The 19,907-nt window shown below is 49.2% G+C and overlaps 1 protein-coding gene across 4 annotated transcripts in view; it reads right to left on the reverse strand.

Moving 5' to 3' along the window:
- pir (pirin) overlaps positions 1–19,907 on the reverse strand; it is a 100,414-nt gene that overhangs the window by 78,688 nt on the left and 1,819 nt on the right. For all 4 annotated transcript variants that reach the window (XM_045698483.2, XM_045698485.2, XM_045698482.2 and 1 more), the window contains 1 exon segment: positions 19,201–19,293. In XM_045698483.2, the coding sequence (XP_045554439.1) occupies positions 19,201–19,293 (93 nt within the window).

A 19,907-nucleotide genomic window follows, 5' to 3' on the forward strand; every position in this document is an offset into this window, starting at 1 on the left:
TGTACGTGCCTCACCCTCCCTCATCATTAATGGTGTACGTGCCTCACCCTCCCTCATCATTAATGGTGTACGTGCCTCACCCTCCCTCATCATTAATGGTGTACGTGCCTCACCCTCCCTTATCATTAATGGCGTACGTGCCTCATCCTCCCTCATCATTAATGGTGTATGTGCCTCATTCTCCCTCATCATTAATGGTGTATGTGCCTCATTCTCCCTCATCATTAATGGTGTACGTGCCTCATTCTCCCTCATCATTAATGGTGTACATGCCTCATCCTCTCTCATCATTAATGGTGTACGTGCCTCACCCTCCCTCATCGTTAATGGTGTACGTGCCTCACCCTCCCTCATCATTAATGGTGTATGTGCCACACACTCCCTCCCTCATCATTAATGGTGTATGTGCCACACCCTCCCTCCCTCCCTCCCTCCCTCGTCATTAACGGTGTATGTGCCTCACCCTCCCTTATCATTAATGGTGTATGTGCCATACCCTTCCTCCCTCGTCATTAGTGGTGTATGTGCCACACCCTCCATCATTAATGGTGCATGTGCCTCACCCTCCATCATTAATGGTGTATGTGCCTCATCCTTCCTCATCATTAATTGTGTATCTGTGCCTCACCCTCCCTCATCATTAATGGTGTACGTGCCTCACCCTCCCACATCATTAATGGTGTACGTGCCTCACCCTCCCACATCATTAATGGTGTAGGTGCCTCACCCTCCCACATCATTCATGGTGTAGGTGCCTCACCCTCCCACATCATTCATGGTGTATGTGCCTCACCCTCCCTCATCATTAATGGTGTATGTGCCTCATCCTTCCTCATCATTAATGGTGTATGTGTGCCACACCCTCCCTCATCATTAATGGTGTATGTGTGCCACACCCTCCCTCATCATTAATGGTGTATGTGTGCCACACCCTCCCTCATCATTAATGGTGTATGTGCCACACCCTCCCTCATCATTAATGGAGTATGTGCCTCACGCTCCCTCATCATTAATGGTGTATGTGTCTCAGCCTCCCCCATCATTAATGGTGTATGTGCCACACCCTCCCTCACTCGTCATTAACGGTGTATGTGCCACAGCCTTGATCATTAATGGTGTATTTGCCTCACCCTCCTTCATCATTAATGGTGTATGTGCCACACCCTCCGTCATCATGAATGGTGTATGTGCCTCACCCTCCCTCATCATTAATGGTGTATGTGCCACACCCTCCCTCCCTCCCTCCCTCATCATTAACGGTGTATGTGCCTCACCCTCCCTTATCATTAATGGTGTATGTGCCACACCCTCCCTCCCTCGTCATTAATGGTGTACGTGCCATACCCTCCCTCGTCATTAGTGGTGTATGTGCCACACCCTCCCTCGTCATTAATGGTGTATGTGCCACACCTTCCCTCATAATTAATGGTGTATGTGCCTCACCCTCCCTCATCATTAATGGTGTATGTGCCTCACCCTTCCTAATCATTAATGCTGTATGTGTGCCACACCCTCCCTCATCATTAATGGTGTATGTGTGCCACACCCTACCCCATCATTAATGGTGTACGTGCCTCACCCTCCCGCATCATTAATGGTGTACGTGCCTCACCCTCCCTCATCATTAATGGTGTACGTGCCTCACCCTCCCTCATCATTAATGGTGTATGTGCCTCACCCTCCCGCATCATGAATGGTGTATGTGCCTTACCCTCCCTCATCATGAATGGTGTATGTGCAACACCCTCCTTCCCTCATCATTAATGGTGTATGTGCCTCACCCTCCCTCATCATTAATGGTGTATGTGCGTCACCCTTCCTCATCATGGTGTATGTGCCTCACCCTCCCTCATCATGAATGGTGTATGTGCCACACCCTCCTTCCCTCATCATGAATGGTGTATGTGCCTCACCCTCCCTCCCTCCCTCAGCATTAATGGTGTACGTGCCTCATCCTCCAGCGTCATTAATGGTGTATGTGCCACACGCTCCATCATTAATGGTGCATGTGCCTCACCCTCCCTCATCATTAATGGTGTATGTGTGCCACACCCTCCTTCCCTCCATCATTAATGGTGTATGTGCCTCACCCTCCATCATTAATGCTGTATGTGCCACACCCTCCCACATCATGAATTGTGTATGTGCCTCACCCTCCCTCATCATTAATGGTGTATGTGCCTCACCCTTCCACATCATTAATGATGTATGTGTGCCACACCCTCCCTCATCATTAATGGTGTATGTGCCACACCTTCCCTCATCATTAATGGTGTATGTGCCTCACCCTCCCTCATCATTAATGGTGTATGTGCCTCACCCTTCCTAATCATTAATGCTGTATGTGTGCCATACCCTCCCTCATCATTAATGGTGTATGTGTGCCACACCCTACCCCATCATTAATGGTGTACGTGCCTCACCCTCCCGCATCATTAATGGTGTACGTGCCACACCCTCCCGCATCATTAATGGTGTACGTGCCTCACCCTCCCTCATCATTAATGGTGTACGTGCCTCACCCTCCCTCATCATTAATGGTGTATGTGCCTCACCCTCCCGCATCATGAATGGTGTATGTGCCTTACCCTCCCTCATCATGAATGGTGTATGTGCAACACCCTCCTTCCCTCATCATTAATGGTGTATGTGCCTCACCCTCCCTCATCATTAATGGTGTATGTGCGTCACCCTTCCTCATCATGGTGTATGTGCCTCACACTCCCTCATCATGAATGGTGTATGTGCCACACCCTCCTTCCCTCATCATGAATGGTGTATGTGCCTCACCCTCCCTCCCTCCCTCAGCATTAATGGTGTACGTGCCTCATCCTCCCGCGTCATTAATGGTGTATGTGCCACACGCTCCATCATTAATGGTGCATGTGCCTCACCCTCCCTCATCATTAATGGTGTATGTGTGCCACACCCTCCTCATCATTAGTGGTGTATGTGTGCCACACCCTCCTCATAATTAGTGGTGTATGTGTGCCACACCCTCCCACATCATTAATGGTGTACGTGCCTCACCCTCCCACATCATTAATGGTGTACGTGCCTCACCCTCCCACATCATTAATGGTGTACATGCCTCACCCTCCCACATCATTAATGGTGTAGGTGCCTCACCCTCCTGCATCATTAATGGTGTATGTGCCTCACCCTCCCTCATCATTAATGGTGTATGTGCCACATCCTCCTTCCCTCGATCATTAACGGTGTATGTGCTACACCCTCCATCATTAATGGTGTATGTGCCTCACCCTCCATCATTAATGGTGTATGTGCCTCACCCTCCATCATTAATGGTGTATGTGCCTCACCCTCCCTCATCATTAATGGTGTATGTGCCTCACCCTCCCTTATCATTAATGGTGTAAGTGCCACACCCTCCCTCCCTCGTCATTAACGGTGTATGTGCCACACCCTCCTTCCCTCCATCATTAATGGTGTATGTGCCTCACCCTCCATCATTAATGCTGTATGTGCCACACCCTCCCACATCATGAATTGTGTATGTGCCTCACCCTCCCTCATCATTAATGGTGTATGTGCCTCACCCTTCCACATCATTAATGATGTATGTGTGCCACACCCTCCCTCATCATTAATGGTGTACGTGCCTCACCCTCCCACATCATTAATGGTGTACGTGCCTCACCCTCCCACATCATTAATGGTGTACGTGCCTCACCCTCCCGCATCATTAATGGTGTACGTGCCTCACCCTCCCGCATCATTAATGGTGTATGTGCCTCACCCTCCCTCATCATTAATGGTGTATGTGCCTCACCCTCCCTCATGGTGTATGTGCCTCACCCTCCCTCATCATGAATGGTGTATGTGCCACCCCTCCTTCCCTCATCATTAATGGTGTATGTGCCTCACCCTCCCTCCCTCATCATTAATGGTGTACGTGCCTCATCCTCCCGCATCATTAATGGTGTACGTGCCTCACCCTACCTCATCATTAATGGTGTACGTGCCTCACCCTCCCTCATCATTAATGGTGTACGTGCCTCACCCTCCCTCATCATTAATGGTGTACGTGCCTCACCCTCCCTCATCATTAATGGTGTACGTGCCTCACCCTCCCTCATCATTAATGGTGTATGTGCCTCATTCTCCCTCATCATTAATGGTGTATGTGCCTCATTCTCCCTCATCATTAATGGTGTACGTGCCTCATTCTCCCTCATCATTAATGGTGTACGTGCCTCATCCTCTCTCATCATTAATGGTGTACGTGCCTCACCCTCCCTCATCGTTAATGGTGTACGTGCCTCACCCTCCCTCATCATTAATGGTGTATGTGCCACACACTCCCTCCCTCATCATTAATGGTGTATGTGCCACACACTCCCTCCCTCATCATTAATGGTGTATGTGCCACACCCTCCCTCCCTCCCTCCCTCCCTCCCTCGTCATTAACGGTGTATGTGCCTCACCCTCCCTTATCATTAATGGTGTATGTGCCATACCCTTCCTCCCTCGTCATTAGTGGTGTATGTGCCACACCCTCCATCATTAATGGTGCATGTGCCTCACCCTCCATCATTAATGGTGTATGTGCCTCATCCTTCCTCATCATTAATTGTGTATCTGTGCCTCACCCTCCCTCATCATTAATGGTGTACGTGCCTCACCCTCCCACATCATTAATGGTGTACGTGCCTCACCCTCCCACATCATTAATGGTGTAGGTGCCTCACCCTCCCACATCATTCATGGTGTAGGTGCCTCACCCTCCCACATCATTCATGGTGTATGTGCCTCACCCTCCCTCATCATTAATGGTGTATGTGCCTCATCCTTCCTCATCATTAATGGTGTATGTGTGCCACACCCTCCCTCATCATTAATGGTGTATGTGTGCCACACCCTCCCTCATCATTAATGGTGTATGTGTGCCACACCCTCCCTCATCATTAATGGTGTATGTGCCACACCCTCCCTCATCATTAATGGAGTATGTGCCTCACGCTCCCTCATCATTAATGGTGTATGTGTCTCAGCCTCCCCCATCATTAATGGTGTATGTGCCACACCCTCCCTCACTCGTCATTAACGGTGTATGTGCCACAGCCTTGATCATTAATGGTGTATTTGCCTCACCCTCCTTCATCATTAATGGTGTATGTGCCACACCCTCCGTCATCATGAATGGTGTATGTGCCTCACCCTCCCTCATCATTAATGGTGTATGTGCCACACCCTCCCTCCCTCCCTCCCTCATCATTAACGGTGTATGTGCCTCACCCTCCCTTATCATTAATGGTGTATGTGCCACACCCTCCCTCCCTCGTCATTAATGGTGTACGTGCCACACCCTCCCTCGTCATTAGTGGTGTATGTGCCACACCCTCCCTCGTCATTAATGGTGTATGTGCCACACCTTCCCTCATAATTAATGGTGTATGTGCCTCACCCTCCCTCATCATTAATGGTGTATGTGCCTCACCCTTCCTAATCATTAATGCTGTATGTGTGCCACACCCTCCCTCATCATTAATGGTGTATGTGTGCCACACCCTACCCCATCATTAATGGTGTACGTGCCTCACCCTCCCGCATCATTAATGGTGTACGTGCCTCACCCTCCCTCATCATTAATGGTGTACGTGCCTCACCCTCCCTCATCATTAATGGTGTATGTGCCTCACCCTCCCGCATCATGAATGGTGTATGTGCCTTACCCTCCCTCATCATGAATGGTGTATGTGCAACACCCTCCTTCCCTCATCATTAATGGTGTATGTGCCTCACCCTCCCTCATCATTAATGGTGTATGTGCGTCACCCTTCCTCATCATGGTGTATGTGCCTCACCCTCCCTCATCATGAATGGTGTATGTGCCACACCCTCCTTCCCTCATCATGAATGGTGTATGTGCCTCACCCTCCCTCCCTCCCTCAGCATTAATGGTGTACGTGCCTCATCCTCCAGCGTCATTAATGGTGTATGTGCCACACGCTCCATCATTAATGGTGCATGTGCCTCACCCTCCCTCATCATTAATGGTGTATGTGTGCCACACCCTCCTCATCATTAGTGGTGTATGTGTGCCACACCCTCCTCATCATTAGTGGTGTATGTGTGCCACACTCTCCCACATCATTAATGGTGTACGTGCCTCACCCTCCCACATCATTAATGGTGTACGTGCCTCACCCTCCCACATCATTAATGGTGTACGTGCCTCACCCTCCCACATCATTAATGGTGTACGTGCCTCACCCTCCCACATCATTAATGGTGTACATGCCTCACCCTCCCACATCATTAATGGTGTAGGTGCCTCACCCTCCTGCATCATTAATGGTGTATGTGCCTCACCTTCCCTCATCATTAATGGTGTATGTGCCACATCCTCCTTCCCTCGATCATTAACGGTGTATGTGCTACACCCTCCATCATTAATGGTGTATGTGCCTCACCCTCCATCATTAATGGTGTATGTGCCTCACCCTCCCTCATCATTAATGGTGTATGTGCCTCACCCTCCCTTATCATTAATGGTGTAAGTGCCACACCCTCCCTCCCTCGTCATTAACGGTGTATGTGCCACACCCTCCTTCCCTCCATCATTAATGGTGTATGTGCCTCACCCTCCATCATTAATGCTGTATGTGCCACACCCTCCCACATCATGAATTGTGTATGTGCCTCACCCTCCCTCATCATTAATGGTGTATGTGCCTCACCCTTCCACATCATTAATGATGTATGTGTGCCACACCCTCCCTCATCATTAATGGTGTATGTGCCACACCTTCCCTCATCATTAATGGTGTATGTGCCTCACCCTCCCTCATCATTAATGGTGTATGTGCCTCACCCTTCCTAATCATTAATGCTGTATGTGTGCCACACCCTCCCTCATCATTAATGGTGTATGTGTGCCACACCCTACCCCATCATTAATGGTGTACGTGCCTCACCCTCCCGCATCATTAATGGTGTACGTGCCTCACCCTCCCGCATCATTAATGGTGTACGTGCCTCACCCTCCCTCATCATTAATGGTGTACGTGCCTCACCCTCCCTCATCATTAATGGTGTACGTGCCTCACCCTCCCTCATCATTAATGGTGTACGTGCCTCACCCTCCCTCATCATTAATGGTGTATGTGCCTCACCCTCCCGCATCATGAATGGTGTATGTGCCTTACCCTCCCTCATCATGAATGGTGTATGTGCAACACCCTCCTTCCCTCATCATTAATGGTGTATGTGCCTCACCCTCCCTCATCATTAATGGTGTATGTGCGTCACCCTTCCTCATCATGGTGTATGTGCCTCACACTCCCTCATCATGAATGGTGTATGTGCCACACCCTCCTTCCCTCATCATGAATGGTGTATGTGCCTCACCCTCCCTCCCTCCCTCAGCATTAATGGTGTACGTGCCTCATCCTCCCGCGTCATTAATGGTGTATGTGCCACACGCTCCATCATTAATGGTGCATGTGCCTCACCCTCCCTCATCATTAATGGTGTATGTGTGCCACACCCTCCTCATCATTAGTGGTGTATGTGTGCCACACCCTCCTCATAATTAGTGGTGTATGTGTGCCACACCCTCCCACATCATTAATGGTGTACGTGCCTCACCCTCCCACATCATTAATGGTGTACGTGCCTCACCCTCCCACATCATTAATGGTGTACATGCCTCACCCTCCCACATCATTAATGGTGTAGGTGCCTCACCCTCCTGCATCATTAATGGTGTATGTGCCTCACCCTCCCTCATCATTAATGGTGTATGTGCCACATCCTCCTTCCCTCGATCATTAACGGTGTATGTGCTACACCCTCCATCATTAATGGTGTATGTGCCTCACCCTCCATCATTAATGGTGTATGTGCCTCACCCTCCATCATTAATGGTGTATGTGCCTCACCCTCCCTCATCATTAATGGTGTATGTGCCTCACCCTCCCTTATCATTAATGGTGTAAGTGCCACACCCTCCCTCCCTCGTCATTAACGGTGTATGTGCCACACCCTCCTTCCCTCCATCATTAATGGTGTATGTGCCTCACCCTCCATCATTAATGCTGTATGTGCCACACCCTCCCACATCATGAATTGTGTATGTGCCTCACCCTCCCTCATCATTAATGGTGTATGTGCCTCACCCTTCCACATCATTAATGATGTATGTGTGCCACACCCTCCCTCATCATTAATGGTGTACGTGCCTCACCCTCCCACATCATTAATGGTGTACGTGCCTCACCCTCCCACATCATTAATGGTGTACGTGCCTCACCCTCCCGCATCATTAATGGTGTACGTGCCTCACCCTCCCGCATCATTAATGGTGTATGTGCCTCACCCTCCCTCATCATTAATGGTGTATGTGCCTCACCCTCCCTCATGGTGTATGTGCCTCACCCTCCCTCATCATGAATGGTGTATGTGCCACCCCTCCTTCCCTCATCATTAATGGTGTATGTGCCTCACCCTCCCTCCCTCATCATTAATGGTGTACGTGCCTCATCCTCCCGCATCATTAATGGTGTACGTGCCTCACCCTCCCTCATCATTAATGGTGTACGTGCCTCACCCTCCCTCATCATTAATGGTGTACGTGCCTCACCCTCCCTCATCATTAATGGTGTACGTGCCTCACCCTCCCTCATCATTAATGGTGTACGTGCCTCACCCTCCCTCATCATTAATGGTGTACGTGCCTCACCCTCCCTCATCATTAATGGTGTACGTGCCTCACCCTCCCTTATCATTAATGGCGTACGTGCCTCATCCTCCCTCATCATTAATGGTGTATGTGCCTCATTCTCCCTCATCATTAATGGTGTATGTGCCTCATTCTCCCTCATCATTAATGGTGTACGTGCCTCATTCTCCCTCATCATTAATGGTGTACGTGCCTCATCCTCTCTCATCATTAATGGTGTACGTGCCTCACCCTCCCTCATCGTTAATGGTGTACGTGCCTCACCCTCCCTCATCGTTAATGGTGTATGTGCCTCACCCTCCCGCATCATTAATGGTGTATGTACCTCACCCTCCCTCATCATGAATGGTGTATGTGCCACACCCTCCTTCCCTCATCATGAATGGTGTATGTGCCTCACCCTCCATCATTAATGGTGTATGTGCCACACCCTCCCTCCTTTTGAATGGTGTATGTGCCTCACCCTCCCTTATCATTAATGGTGTATGTGCCACACCCTCCCTTATCATTAATGGTGTATGTGCCACACCCTCCCTCCCTCGTCATTAATGGTGTACGTGCCACACCCTTCCTCGTCATTAGTGGTGTATGTGCCACACCCTCCTTCGTCATTAATGGTGTATGTGCCACACCCTCCATCATTAATGGTGTATGTGCCACACCCTCCATCATTAATGGTGTATGAGCCTCACCATCCCTCATCATTAATGGTGTATGTGCCTCACCCTTCCACATCATTAATGATGTATGTGTGCCACACCCTCCCTCATCATTAATGGTGTATGTGCCACACCTTCCCTCATCATTAATGGTGTATGTGCCTCACCCTCCCTCATCATTAATGGTGTATGTGCCTCACCCTTCCTAATCATTAATGCTGTATGTGTGCCACACCCTCCCTCATCATTAATGGTGTATGTGTGCCACACCCTACCCCATCATTAATGGTGTACGTGCCTCACCCTCCCGCATCATTAATGGTGTACGTGCCTCACCCTCCCGCATCATTAATGGTGTACGTGCCTCACCCTCCCTCATCATTAATGGTGTACGTGCCTCACCCTCCCTCATCATTAATGGTGTACGTGCCTCACCCTCCCTCATCATTAATGGTGTACGTGCCTCACCCTCCCTCATCATTAATGGTGTATGTGCCTCACCCTCCCGCATCATGAATGGTGTATGTGCCTTACCCTCCCTCATCATGAATGGTGTATGTGCAACACCCTCCTTCCCTCATCATTAATGGTGTATGTGCCTCACCCTCCCTCATCATTAATGGTGTATGTGCGTCACCCTTCCTCATCATGGTGTATGTGCCTCACACTCCCTCATCATGAATGGTGTATGTGCCACACCCTCCTTCCCTCATCATGAATGGTGTATGTGCCTCACCCTCCCTCCCTCCCTCAGCATTAATGGTGTACGTGCCTCATCCTCCCGCGTCATTAATGGTGTATGTGCCACACGCTCCATCATTAATGGTGCATGTGCCTCACCCTCCCTCATCATTAATGGTGTATGTGTGCCACACCCTCCTCATCATTAGTGGTGTATGTGTGCCACACCCTCCTCATAATTAGTGGTGTATGTGTGCCACACCCTCCCACATCATTAATGGTGTACGTGCCTCACCCTCCCACATCATTAATGGTGTACGTGCCTCACCCTCCCACATCATTAATGGTGTACATGCCTCACCCTCCCACATCATTAATGGTGTAGGTGCCTCACCCTCCTGCATCATTAATGGTGTATGTGCCTCACCCTCCCTCATCATTAATGGTGTATGTGCCACATCCTCCTTCCCTCGATCATTAACGGTGTATGTGCTACACCCTCCATCATTAATGGTGTATGTGCCTCACCCTCCATCATTAATGGTGTATGTGCCTCACCCTCCATCATTAATGGTGTATGTGCCTCACCCTCCCTCATCATTAATGGTGTATGTGCCTCACCCTCCCTTATCATTAATGGTGTAAGTGCCACACCCTCCCTCCCTCGTCATTAACGGTGTATGTGCCACACCCTCCTTCCCTCCATCATTAATGGTGTATGTGCCTCACCCTCCATCATTAATGCTGTATGTGCCACACCCTCCCACATCATGAATTGTGTATGTGCCTCACCCTCCCTCATCATTAATGGTGTATGTGCCTCACCCTTCCACATCATTAATGATGTATGTGTGCCACACCCTCCCTCATCATTAATGGTGTACGTGCCTCACCCTCCCACATCATTAATGGTGTACGTGCCTCACCCTCCCACATCATTAATGGTGTACGTGCCTCACCCTCCCGCATCATTAATGGTGTACGTGCCTCACCCTCCCGCATCATTAATGGTGTATGTGCCTCACCCTCCCTCATCATTAATGGTGTATGTGCCTCACCCTCCCTCATGGTGTATGTGCCTCACCCTCCCTCATCATGAATGGTGTATGTGCCACCCCTCCTTCCCTCATCATTAATGGTGTATGTGCCTCACCCTCCCTCCCTCATCATTAATGGTGTACGTGCCTCATCCTCCCGCATCATTAATGGTGTACGTGCCTCACCCTCCCTCATCATTAATGGTGTACGTGCCTCACCCTCCCTCATCATTAATGGTGTACGTGCCTCACCCTCCCTCATCATTAATGGTGTACGTGCCTCACCCTCCCTCATCATTAATGGTGTACGTGCCTCACCCTCCCTCATCATTAATGGTGTACGTGCCTCACCCTCCCTCATCATTAATGGTGTACGTGCCTCACCCTCCCTTATCATTAATGGCGTACGTGCCTCATCCTCCCTCATCATTAATGGTGTATGTGCCTCATTCTCCCTCATCATTAATGGTGTATGTGCCTCATTCTCCCTCATCATTAATGGTGTACGTGCCTCATTCTCCCTCATCATTAATGGTGTACGTGCCTCATCCTCTCTCATCATTAATGGTGTACGTGCCTCACCCTCCCTCATCGTTAATGGTGTACGTGCCTCACCCTCCCTCATCGTTAATGGTGTATGTGCCTCACCCTCCCGCATCATTAATGGTGTATGTACCTCACCCTCCCTCATCATGAATGGTGTATGTGCCACACCCTCCTTCCCTCATCATGAATGGTGTATGTGCCTCACCCTCCATCATTAATGGTGTATGTGCCACACCCTCCCTCCTTTTGAATGGTGTATGTGCCTCACCCTCCCTTATCATTAATGGTGTATGTGCCACACCCTCCCTTATCATTAATGGTGTATGTGCCACACCCTCCCTCCCTCGTCATTAATGGTGTACGTGCCACACCCTTCCTCGTCATTAGTGGTGTATGTGCCACACCCTCCTTCGTCATTAATGGTGTATGTGCCACACCCTCCATCATTAATGGTGTATGTGCCACACCCTCCATCATTAATGGTGTATGAGCCTCACCATCCCTCATCATTAATGGTGTATGTGCCTCACCCTTCCTCATCATTAATGCTGTATGTGTGCCACACCCTCCCTCATCATTAATGGTGTATGTGTGCCACACCCTCCCACATCATTAATGGTGTACGTGCCTCACCCTCCCGCATCATTAATGGTGTATGTGCCTCACACTCCCGCATCATTAATGGTGTATGTGCCTCACCCTCCCTCATCATGAATGGTGTATGTGCCACACCCTCCTTCCCTCATCATTAATGGTGTATGTGCCTCACCCTCCCTCATCATTAATGGTGTATGTGCCTCACCCTCCATCATTAATGGTGTATGTGCCTCACCCTCCCTCATCATTAATGGTGTATGTGCCTCACCCTCCCTTATCATTAATGGTGTAAGTGCCACACCCTCCCTCCCTCCATCATTAATGGTGTATGTGCCTCACCCTCCATCATTAATGCTGTATGTGCCACACCCTCCCACATCATGAATTGTGTATGTGCCTCACCCTCCCTCATCATTAATGGTGTATGTGTGCCACACCCTCCCTCATCATTAATGGTGTACGTGCCTCACCCTCCCACATCATTAATGGTGTACGTGCCTCACCCTCCCTCATGGTGTATGTGCCTCACCCTCCCTCATCATGAATGGTGTACGTGCCACCCCTCTCTCCCTCATCATGAATGGTGTACGTGCCTCACCCTCCCTCCCTCATCATTAATGGTGTACGTGCCTCATCCTCCCGCATCATTAATGGTGTACGTGCCTCACCCTCCCGCATCATTAATGGTGTACGTGCCTCACCCTCCCGCATCATTAATGGTGTACGTGCCTCACCCTCCCTCATCATTAATGGTCTACGTGCCTCACCCTCCATCATCATTAATGGTGTACGTGCCTCACCCTCCCTCATCATTAATGGTGTACGTGCCTCACCCTCCCTCATCATTAATGGTGTATGTGCCTCACCCTCCCGCATCATGAATGGTGTATGTGCCTTACCCTCCCTCATCATGAATGGTGTATGTGCAACACCCTCCTTCCCTCATCATTAATGGTGTATGTGCCTCACCCTCCCTCATCATTAATGGTGTATGTGCGTCACCCTTCCTCATCATGGTGTATGTGCCTCACACTCCCTCATCATGAATGGTGTATGTGCCACACCCTCCTTCCCTCATCATGAATGGTGTATGTGCCTCACCCTCCCTCCCTCCCTCAGCATTAATGGTGTACGTGCCTCATCCTCCCGCGTCATTAATGGTGTATGTGCCACACGCTCCATCATTAATGGTGCATGTGCCTCACCCTCCCTCATCATTAATGGTGTATGTGTGCCACACCCTCCTCATCATTAGTGGTGTATGTGTGCCACACCCTCCTCATAATTAGTGGTGTATGTGTGCCACACCCTCCCACATCATTAATGGTGTACGTGCCTCACCCTCCCACATCATTAATGGTGTACGTGCCTCACCCTCCCACATCATTAATGGTGTACATGCCTCACCCTCCCACATCATTAATGGTGTAGGTGCCTCACCCTCCTGCATCATTAATGGTGTATGTGCCTCACCCTCCCTCATCATTAATGGTGTATGTGCCACATCCTCCTTCCCTCGATCATTAACGGTGTATGTGCTACACCCTCCATCATTAATGGTGTATGTGCCTCACCCTCCATCATTAATGGTGTATGTGCCTCACCCTCCATCATTAATGGTGTATGTGCCTCACCCTCCCTCATCATTAATGGTGTATGTGCCTCACCCTCCCTTATCATTAATGGTGTAAGTGCCACACCCTCCCTCCCTCGTCATTAACGGTGTATGTGCCACACCCTCCTTCCCTCCATCATTAATGGTGTATGTGCCTCACCCTCCATCATTAATGCTGTATGTGCCACACCCTCCCACATCATGAATTGTGTATGTGCCTCACCCTCCCTCATCATTAATGGTGTATGTGCCTCACCCTTCCACATCATTAATGATGTATGTGTGCCACACCCTCCCTCATCATTAATGGTGTACGTGCCTCACCCTCCCACATCATTAATGGTGTACGTGCCTCACCCTCCCACATCATTAATGGTGTACGTGCCTCACCCTCCCGCATCATTAATGGTGTACGTGCCTCACCCTCCCGCATCATTAATGGTGTATGTGCCTCACCCTCCCTCATCATTAATGGTGTATGTGCCTCACCCTCCCTCATGGTGTATGTGCCTCACCCTCCCTCATCATGAATGGTGTATGTGCCACCCCTCCTTCCCTCATCATTAATGGTGTATGTGCCTCACCCTCCCTCCCTCATCATTAATGGTGTACGTGCCTCATCCTCCCGCATCATTAATGGTGTACGTGCCTCACCCTCCCTCATCATTAATGGTGTACGTGCCTCACACTCCCTCATCATTAATGGTGTACGTGCCTCACCCTCCCTCATCATTAATGGTGTACGTGCCTCACCCTCCCTCATCATTAATGGTGTACGTGCCTCACCCTCCCTTATCATTAATGGCGTACGTGCCTCATCCTCCCTCATCATTAATGGTGTATGTGCCTCATTCTCCCTCATCATTAATGGTGTATGTGCCTCATTCTCCCTCATCATTAATGGTGTACGTGCCTCACCCTCCCTCATCATGAATGGTGTATGTGCCACACCCTCCTTCCCTCATCATGAATGGTGTATGTGCCTCACCCTCCATCATTAATGGTGTATGTGCCACACCCTCCCTCCTTTTGAATGGTGTATGTGCCTCACCCTCCCTTATCATTAATGGTGTATGTGCCACACCCTCCCTCCCTCCCTCCCTCATCATTAACGGTGTATGTGCCTCACCCTCCCTTATCATTAATGGTGTATGTGCCACACCCTCCCTCCCTCGTCATTAATGGTGTACGTGCCACACCCTTCCTCGTCATTAGTGGTGTATGTGCCACACCCTCCTTCGTCATTAATGGTGTATGTGCCACACCCTCCATCATTAATGGTGTATGTGCCACACCCTCCATCATTAATGGTGTATGAGCCTCACCATCCCTCATCATTAATGGTGTATGTGCCTCACCCTTCCTCATCATTAATGCTGTATGTGTGCCACACCCTCCCTCATCATTAATGGTGTATGTGTGCCACACCCTCCCACATCATTAATGGTGTACGTGCCTCACCCTCCCGCATCATTAATGGTGTATGTGCCTCACACTCCCGCATCATTAATGGTGTATGTGCCTCACCCTCCCTCATCATGAATGGTGTATGTGCCACACCCTCCTTCCCTCATCATTAATGGTGTATGTGCCTCACCCTCCCTCATCATTAATGGTGTATGTGCCTCACCCTCCATCATTAATGGTGTATGTGCCTCACCCTCCCTCATCATTAATGGTGTAAGTGCCACACCCTCCCTCCCTCCATCATTAATGGTGTATGTGCCTCACCCTCCATCATTAATGCTGTATGTGCCACACCCTCCCACATCATGAATTGTGTATGTGCCTCACCCTCCCTCATCATTAATGGTGTATGTGCCTCACCCTTCCACATCATTAATGGTGTATGTGTGCCACACCCTCCCTCATCATTAATGGTGTACGTGCCTCACCCTCCCACATCATTAATGGTGTACGTGCCTCACCCTCCCTCATGGTGTATGTGCCTCACCCTCCCTCATCATGAATGGTGTACGTGCCACCCCTCCCTCCCTCATCATGAATGGTGTACGTGCCTCACCCTCCCTCCCTCATCATTAATGGTGTACGTGCCTCATACTCCCGCATCATTAATGGTGTACGTGCCTCACCCTCCCTCATCATTAATGGTGTACGTGCCTCACCCTCCCTCATCATTAATGGTGTACGTGCCTCACCCTCCCTCATCATTAATGGTGTACGTGCCTCACCCTCCCTCATCATTAATGGTGTACGTGCCTCACCCTCCCTCATCATTAATGGTGTACGTGCCTCACCCTCCCTCATCATTAATGGTGTACGTGCCTCACCCTCCCTCATCATTAATGGTGTACGTGCCTCACCCTCCCTCATCATTAATGGTGTACGTGCCTCATTCTCCCTCATCATTAATGGTGTACGTGCCTCATTCTCCCTCATCATTAATGGTGTACGTGCCTCACCCTCCCTCATCATTAATGGTGTACGTGCCTCACCCTCCCTCATCATTAATGGTGTACGTGCCTCACCCTCCCTCATCGTTAATGGTGTACGTGCCTCACCCTCCCTCATCGTTAATGGTGTACGTGCCTCACCCTCCCTCATCGTTAATGGTGTACGTGCCTCACCCTCCCGCATCGTTAATGGTGTATGTGCCTCACCCTCCCTCATCATGAATGGTGTATGTGCCACACCCTCCTTCCCTCATCATGAATGGTGTATGTGCCACACCCTCCTTCCCTCATCATGAATGGTGTATGTGCCACACCCTCCTTCCCTCATCATGAATGGTGTATGTGCCACACCCTCCTTCCCTCATCATGAATGGTGTATGTGCCTCACCCTCCTTCCCTCGATCATTAACGGTGTATGTGCCACACCCTTGATCATTAATGGTGTATGTGCCTCACCCTCCTTCATCATTAATGGTGTATGTGCCACACCCTCCCTCCTTTTGAATGGTGTATGTGCCTCACCCTCCCTTATCATTAATGGTGTATGTGCCACACCGTCCCTCCCTCCCTCATCATTAATGGTGTACGTGCCACACCCTCCCTCCCTCGTCATTAATGGTGTACGTGCCACACTCTCCCTCCCTCGTCATTAATGGTGTATGTGCCACACCCTCCGTCATTAATGGTGTATGTGCCACACCCTCCATCATTAATGGTGTATGTGCCACACCCTCCATCATTAATGGTGTATGTGCCACACCCTCCATCATTAATGGTGTATGTGCCACACCCTCCATCATTAATGGTGTATGTGCCACACCCTCCATCATTAATGGTGTATGTGCCACACCCTCCATCATTAATGGTGTATGTGCCACACCCTCCATCATTAATGGTGTATGTGCCACACCCTCCATCATTAATGGTGTATGTGCCACACCCTCCATCATTAATGGTGTATGTGCCACACCCTCCATCATTAATGGTGTATGTGCCACACCCTCCATCATTAATGGTGTATGTGCCACACCCTCCATCATTAATGGTGTATGTGCCACACCCTCCATCATTAATGGTGTATGAGCCTCACCATCCCTCATCATTAATGGTGTATGTGCCTCACCCTTCCTCATCATTAATGGTGTATGTGTGCAACACCCTCCCACATCATTAATGGTGTACGTGCCTCACCCTCCCGCATCATTAATGGTGTACGTGCCTCACCCTCCCGCATCATTAATGGTGTATGTGCCTCACCCTCCCGCATCATGAATGGTGTATGTGCCTTACCCTCCCTCATCATGAATGGTGTATGTGCCTTACCCTCCCTCATCATGAATGGTGTATGTGCCTTACCCTCCCTCATCATGAATGGTGTATGTGCCACACCCTCCTTCCCTCATCATTAATGGTGTATGTGCCTCACCCTCCCTCATCATTAATGGTGTATGTGCCTCACCCTCCCTCCCTCATCATTAACGGTGTACGTGCCTCATCCTCCCGCATCATTAATGGTGTATGTGCCACACCCTCCATCATTAATGGTGTACGTGCCTCACCCTCCCTCATCATTAATGGTGTACGTGCCTCAGCCTCCCTCATCATTAATGGTGTACGTGCCTCACCCTCCCTCTTCATTAATGGCGTACGTGCCTCATCCTCCCTCATCATTAATGGTGTATGTGCCTCATTCTCCCTCATCATTAATGGTGTATGTGCCTCATTCTCCCTCATCATGAATGGTGTATGTGCCTTACCCTCCCTCATCATGAATGGTGTATGTGCCTTACCCTCCCTCATCATGAATGGTGTATGTGCCACACCCTCCTTCCCTCATCATTAATGGTGTATGTGCCTCACCCTCCCTCATCATTAATGGTGTATGTGCCTCACCCTCCCTCCCTCATCATTAACGGTGTACGTGCCTCATCCTCCCGCATCATTAATGGTGTATGTGCCACACCCTCCATCATTAATGGTGTACGTGCCTCACCCTCCCTCATCATTAATGGTGTACGTGCCTCAGCCTCCCTCATCATTAATGGTGTACGTGCCTCACCCTCCCTCATCATTAATGGCGTACGTGCCTCATCCTCCCTCATCATTAATGGTGTATGTGCCTCATTCTCCCTCATCATTAATGGTGTATGTGCCTCATTCTCCCTCATCATTAATGGTGTACGTGCCTCATCCTCTCTCATCATTAATGGTGTACGTGCCTCCTCCTCCCTTATCATTAATGGTGTACGTGCCTCACCCTCCCTCATCGTTAATGGTGTATGTGCCACATTAATGGTGTATGTGCCTCACCCTCCCGCATCATTAATGGTGTATGTGCCTCACCCTCCCACATCATGAATGGTGTATGTGCCTCACCCTCCCACATCATGAATGGTGTATGTGCCTCACCCTCCCTCATCATGGTGTATGTGCCTCACCCTCCCTCTTCATGAATGGTGTATGTGCCACACCCTCCTTCCCTCATCATTAATGGTGTACGTGCCTCACCCTCCCTCATCATTAATGGTGTACGTGCCTCACCCTCCCTCATCATTAATGGTGTATGTGCCTCATCCTCCCTCATCATTAATGGTGTGCCTCATCCTCTCTCATCATTAATGGTGTACGTGCCTCCTCCTCCCTTATCATTAATGGTGTACGTGCCTCACCCTCCCTCATCGTTAATGGTGTATGTGCCTCATTAATGGTGTATGTACCTCACCCTCCCTCATCATTAATGGTGTACGTGCCTCACCCTCCCTCAACGGCCTCATATGAACCTGTTATTCCACATGACGGTCCGATCTGCCAGGGGTTCAGTCAGAACACAACATTGTATCACTCCAGATTGAGACAGTATAGATGCTGCATCGCGGTAGCTTGACAGACAGAGGCAGAGAGACAGAATAGAGAGAGAGAGAGAGAGAATAGATAGCCTACTCACGGTCTCAAAGCCTCTGTGGGGGTGATCAGGGAAGCCAGATGGCTTTTTGACTTTGAACTCATCCAACATCAAGAAAGGATCCAGGTTAATCAGCTGAAATAAATGGATGGACAAGATATCAGCCTACCATGTCATAATATGTGCTTTAGTTTGGTATTTTAATAAATGGATGGACAAGATATCAGCAAACCATGTCATAATATGTGCTTTAGTTTGGTATTTTAATAAATGGATGGACAAGATATCAGCCTACCATGTCATAATATGTGCTTCAGTTTGGTATTTTAATAACCTGTTGGGGCTACAGGTTAGCAATGAACCCCGAGTCGGGATTGCTAACAAGGCTGGAAATTCAAAACATCAAAAATCTAATAATTTCAATTTCTCAAACAATCAACTATTTTACACAATTTAAAAGATAAACATCTCCTTAATCTAACCACATTGTTCGATTTTCAAAGAGGCTTTACAGCAAAAGCATAAAGTTAGATTATGTTAGGACAGTACATAGCCACAAAAGTACAAACATCCATTTTCAATTCAAGGTCAGGCGTCACCAAAAGCAGAAACCAGCTAGAATTATGCACTAACCTTTGTCAATCTCCATCAGATGACACTCCTAGGACATTATGTTATACAATACATGCATTTTTTGTTCCATCAAGTTCATATTTATATCCAAAAACAGCATTTTACAGTAGCGTGAA

This window comes from Salmo salar, chromosome 17, assembly GCF_965601325.2.
Source record: "Salmo salar chromosome 17, fSalSal1, whole genome shotgun sequence".
In the NCBI taxonomy this organism is placed as follows: domain Eukaryota; kingdom Metazoa; phylum Chordata; class Actinopteri; order Salmoniformes; family Salmonidae; genus Salmo; species Salmo salar.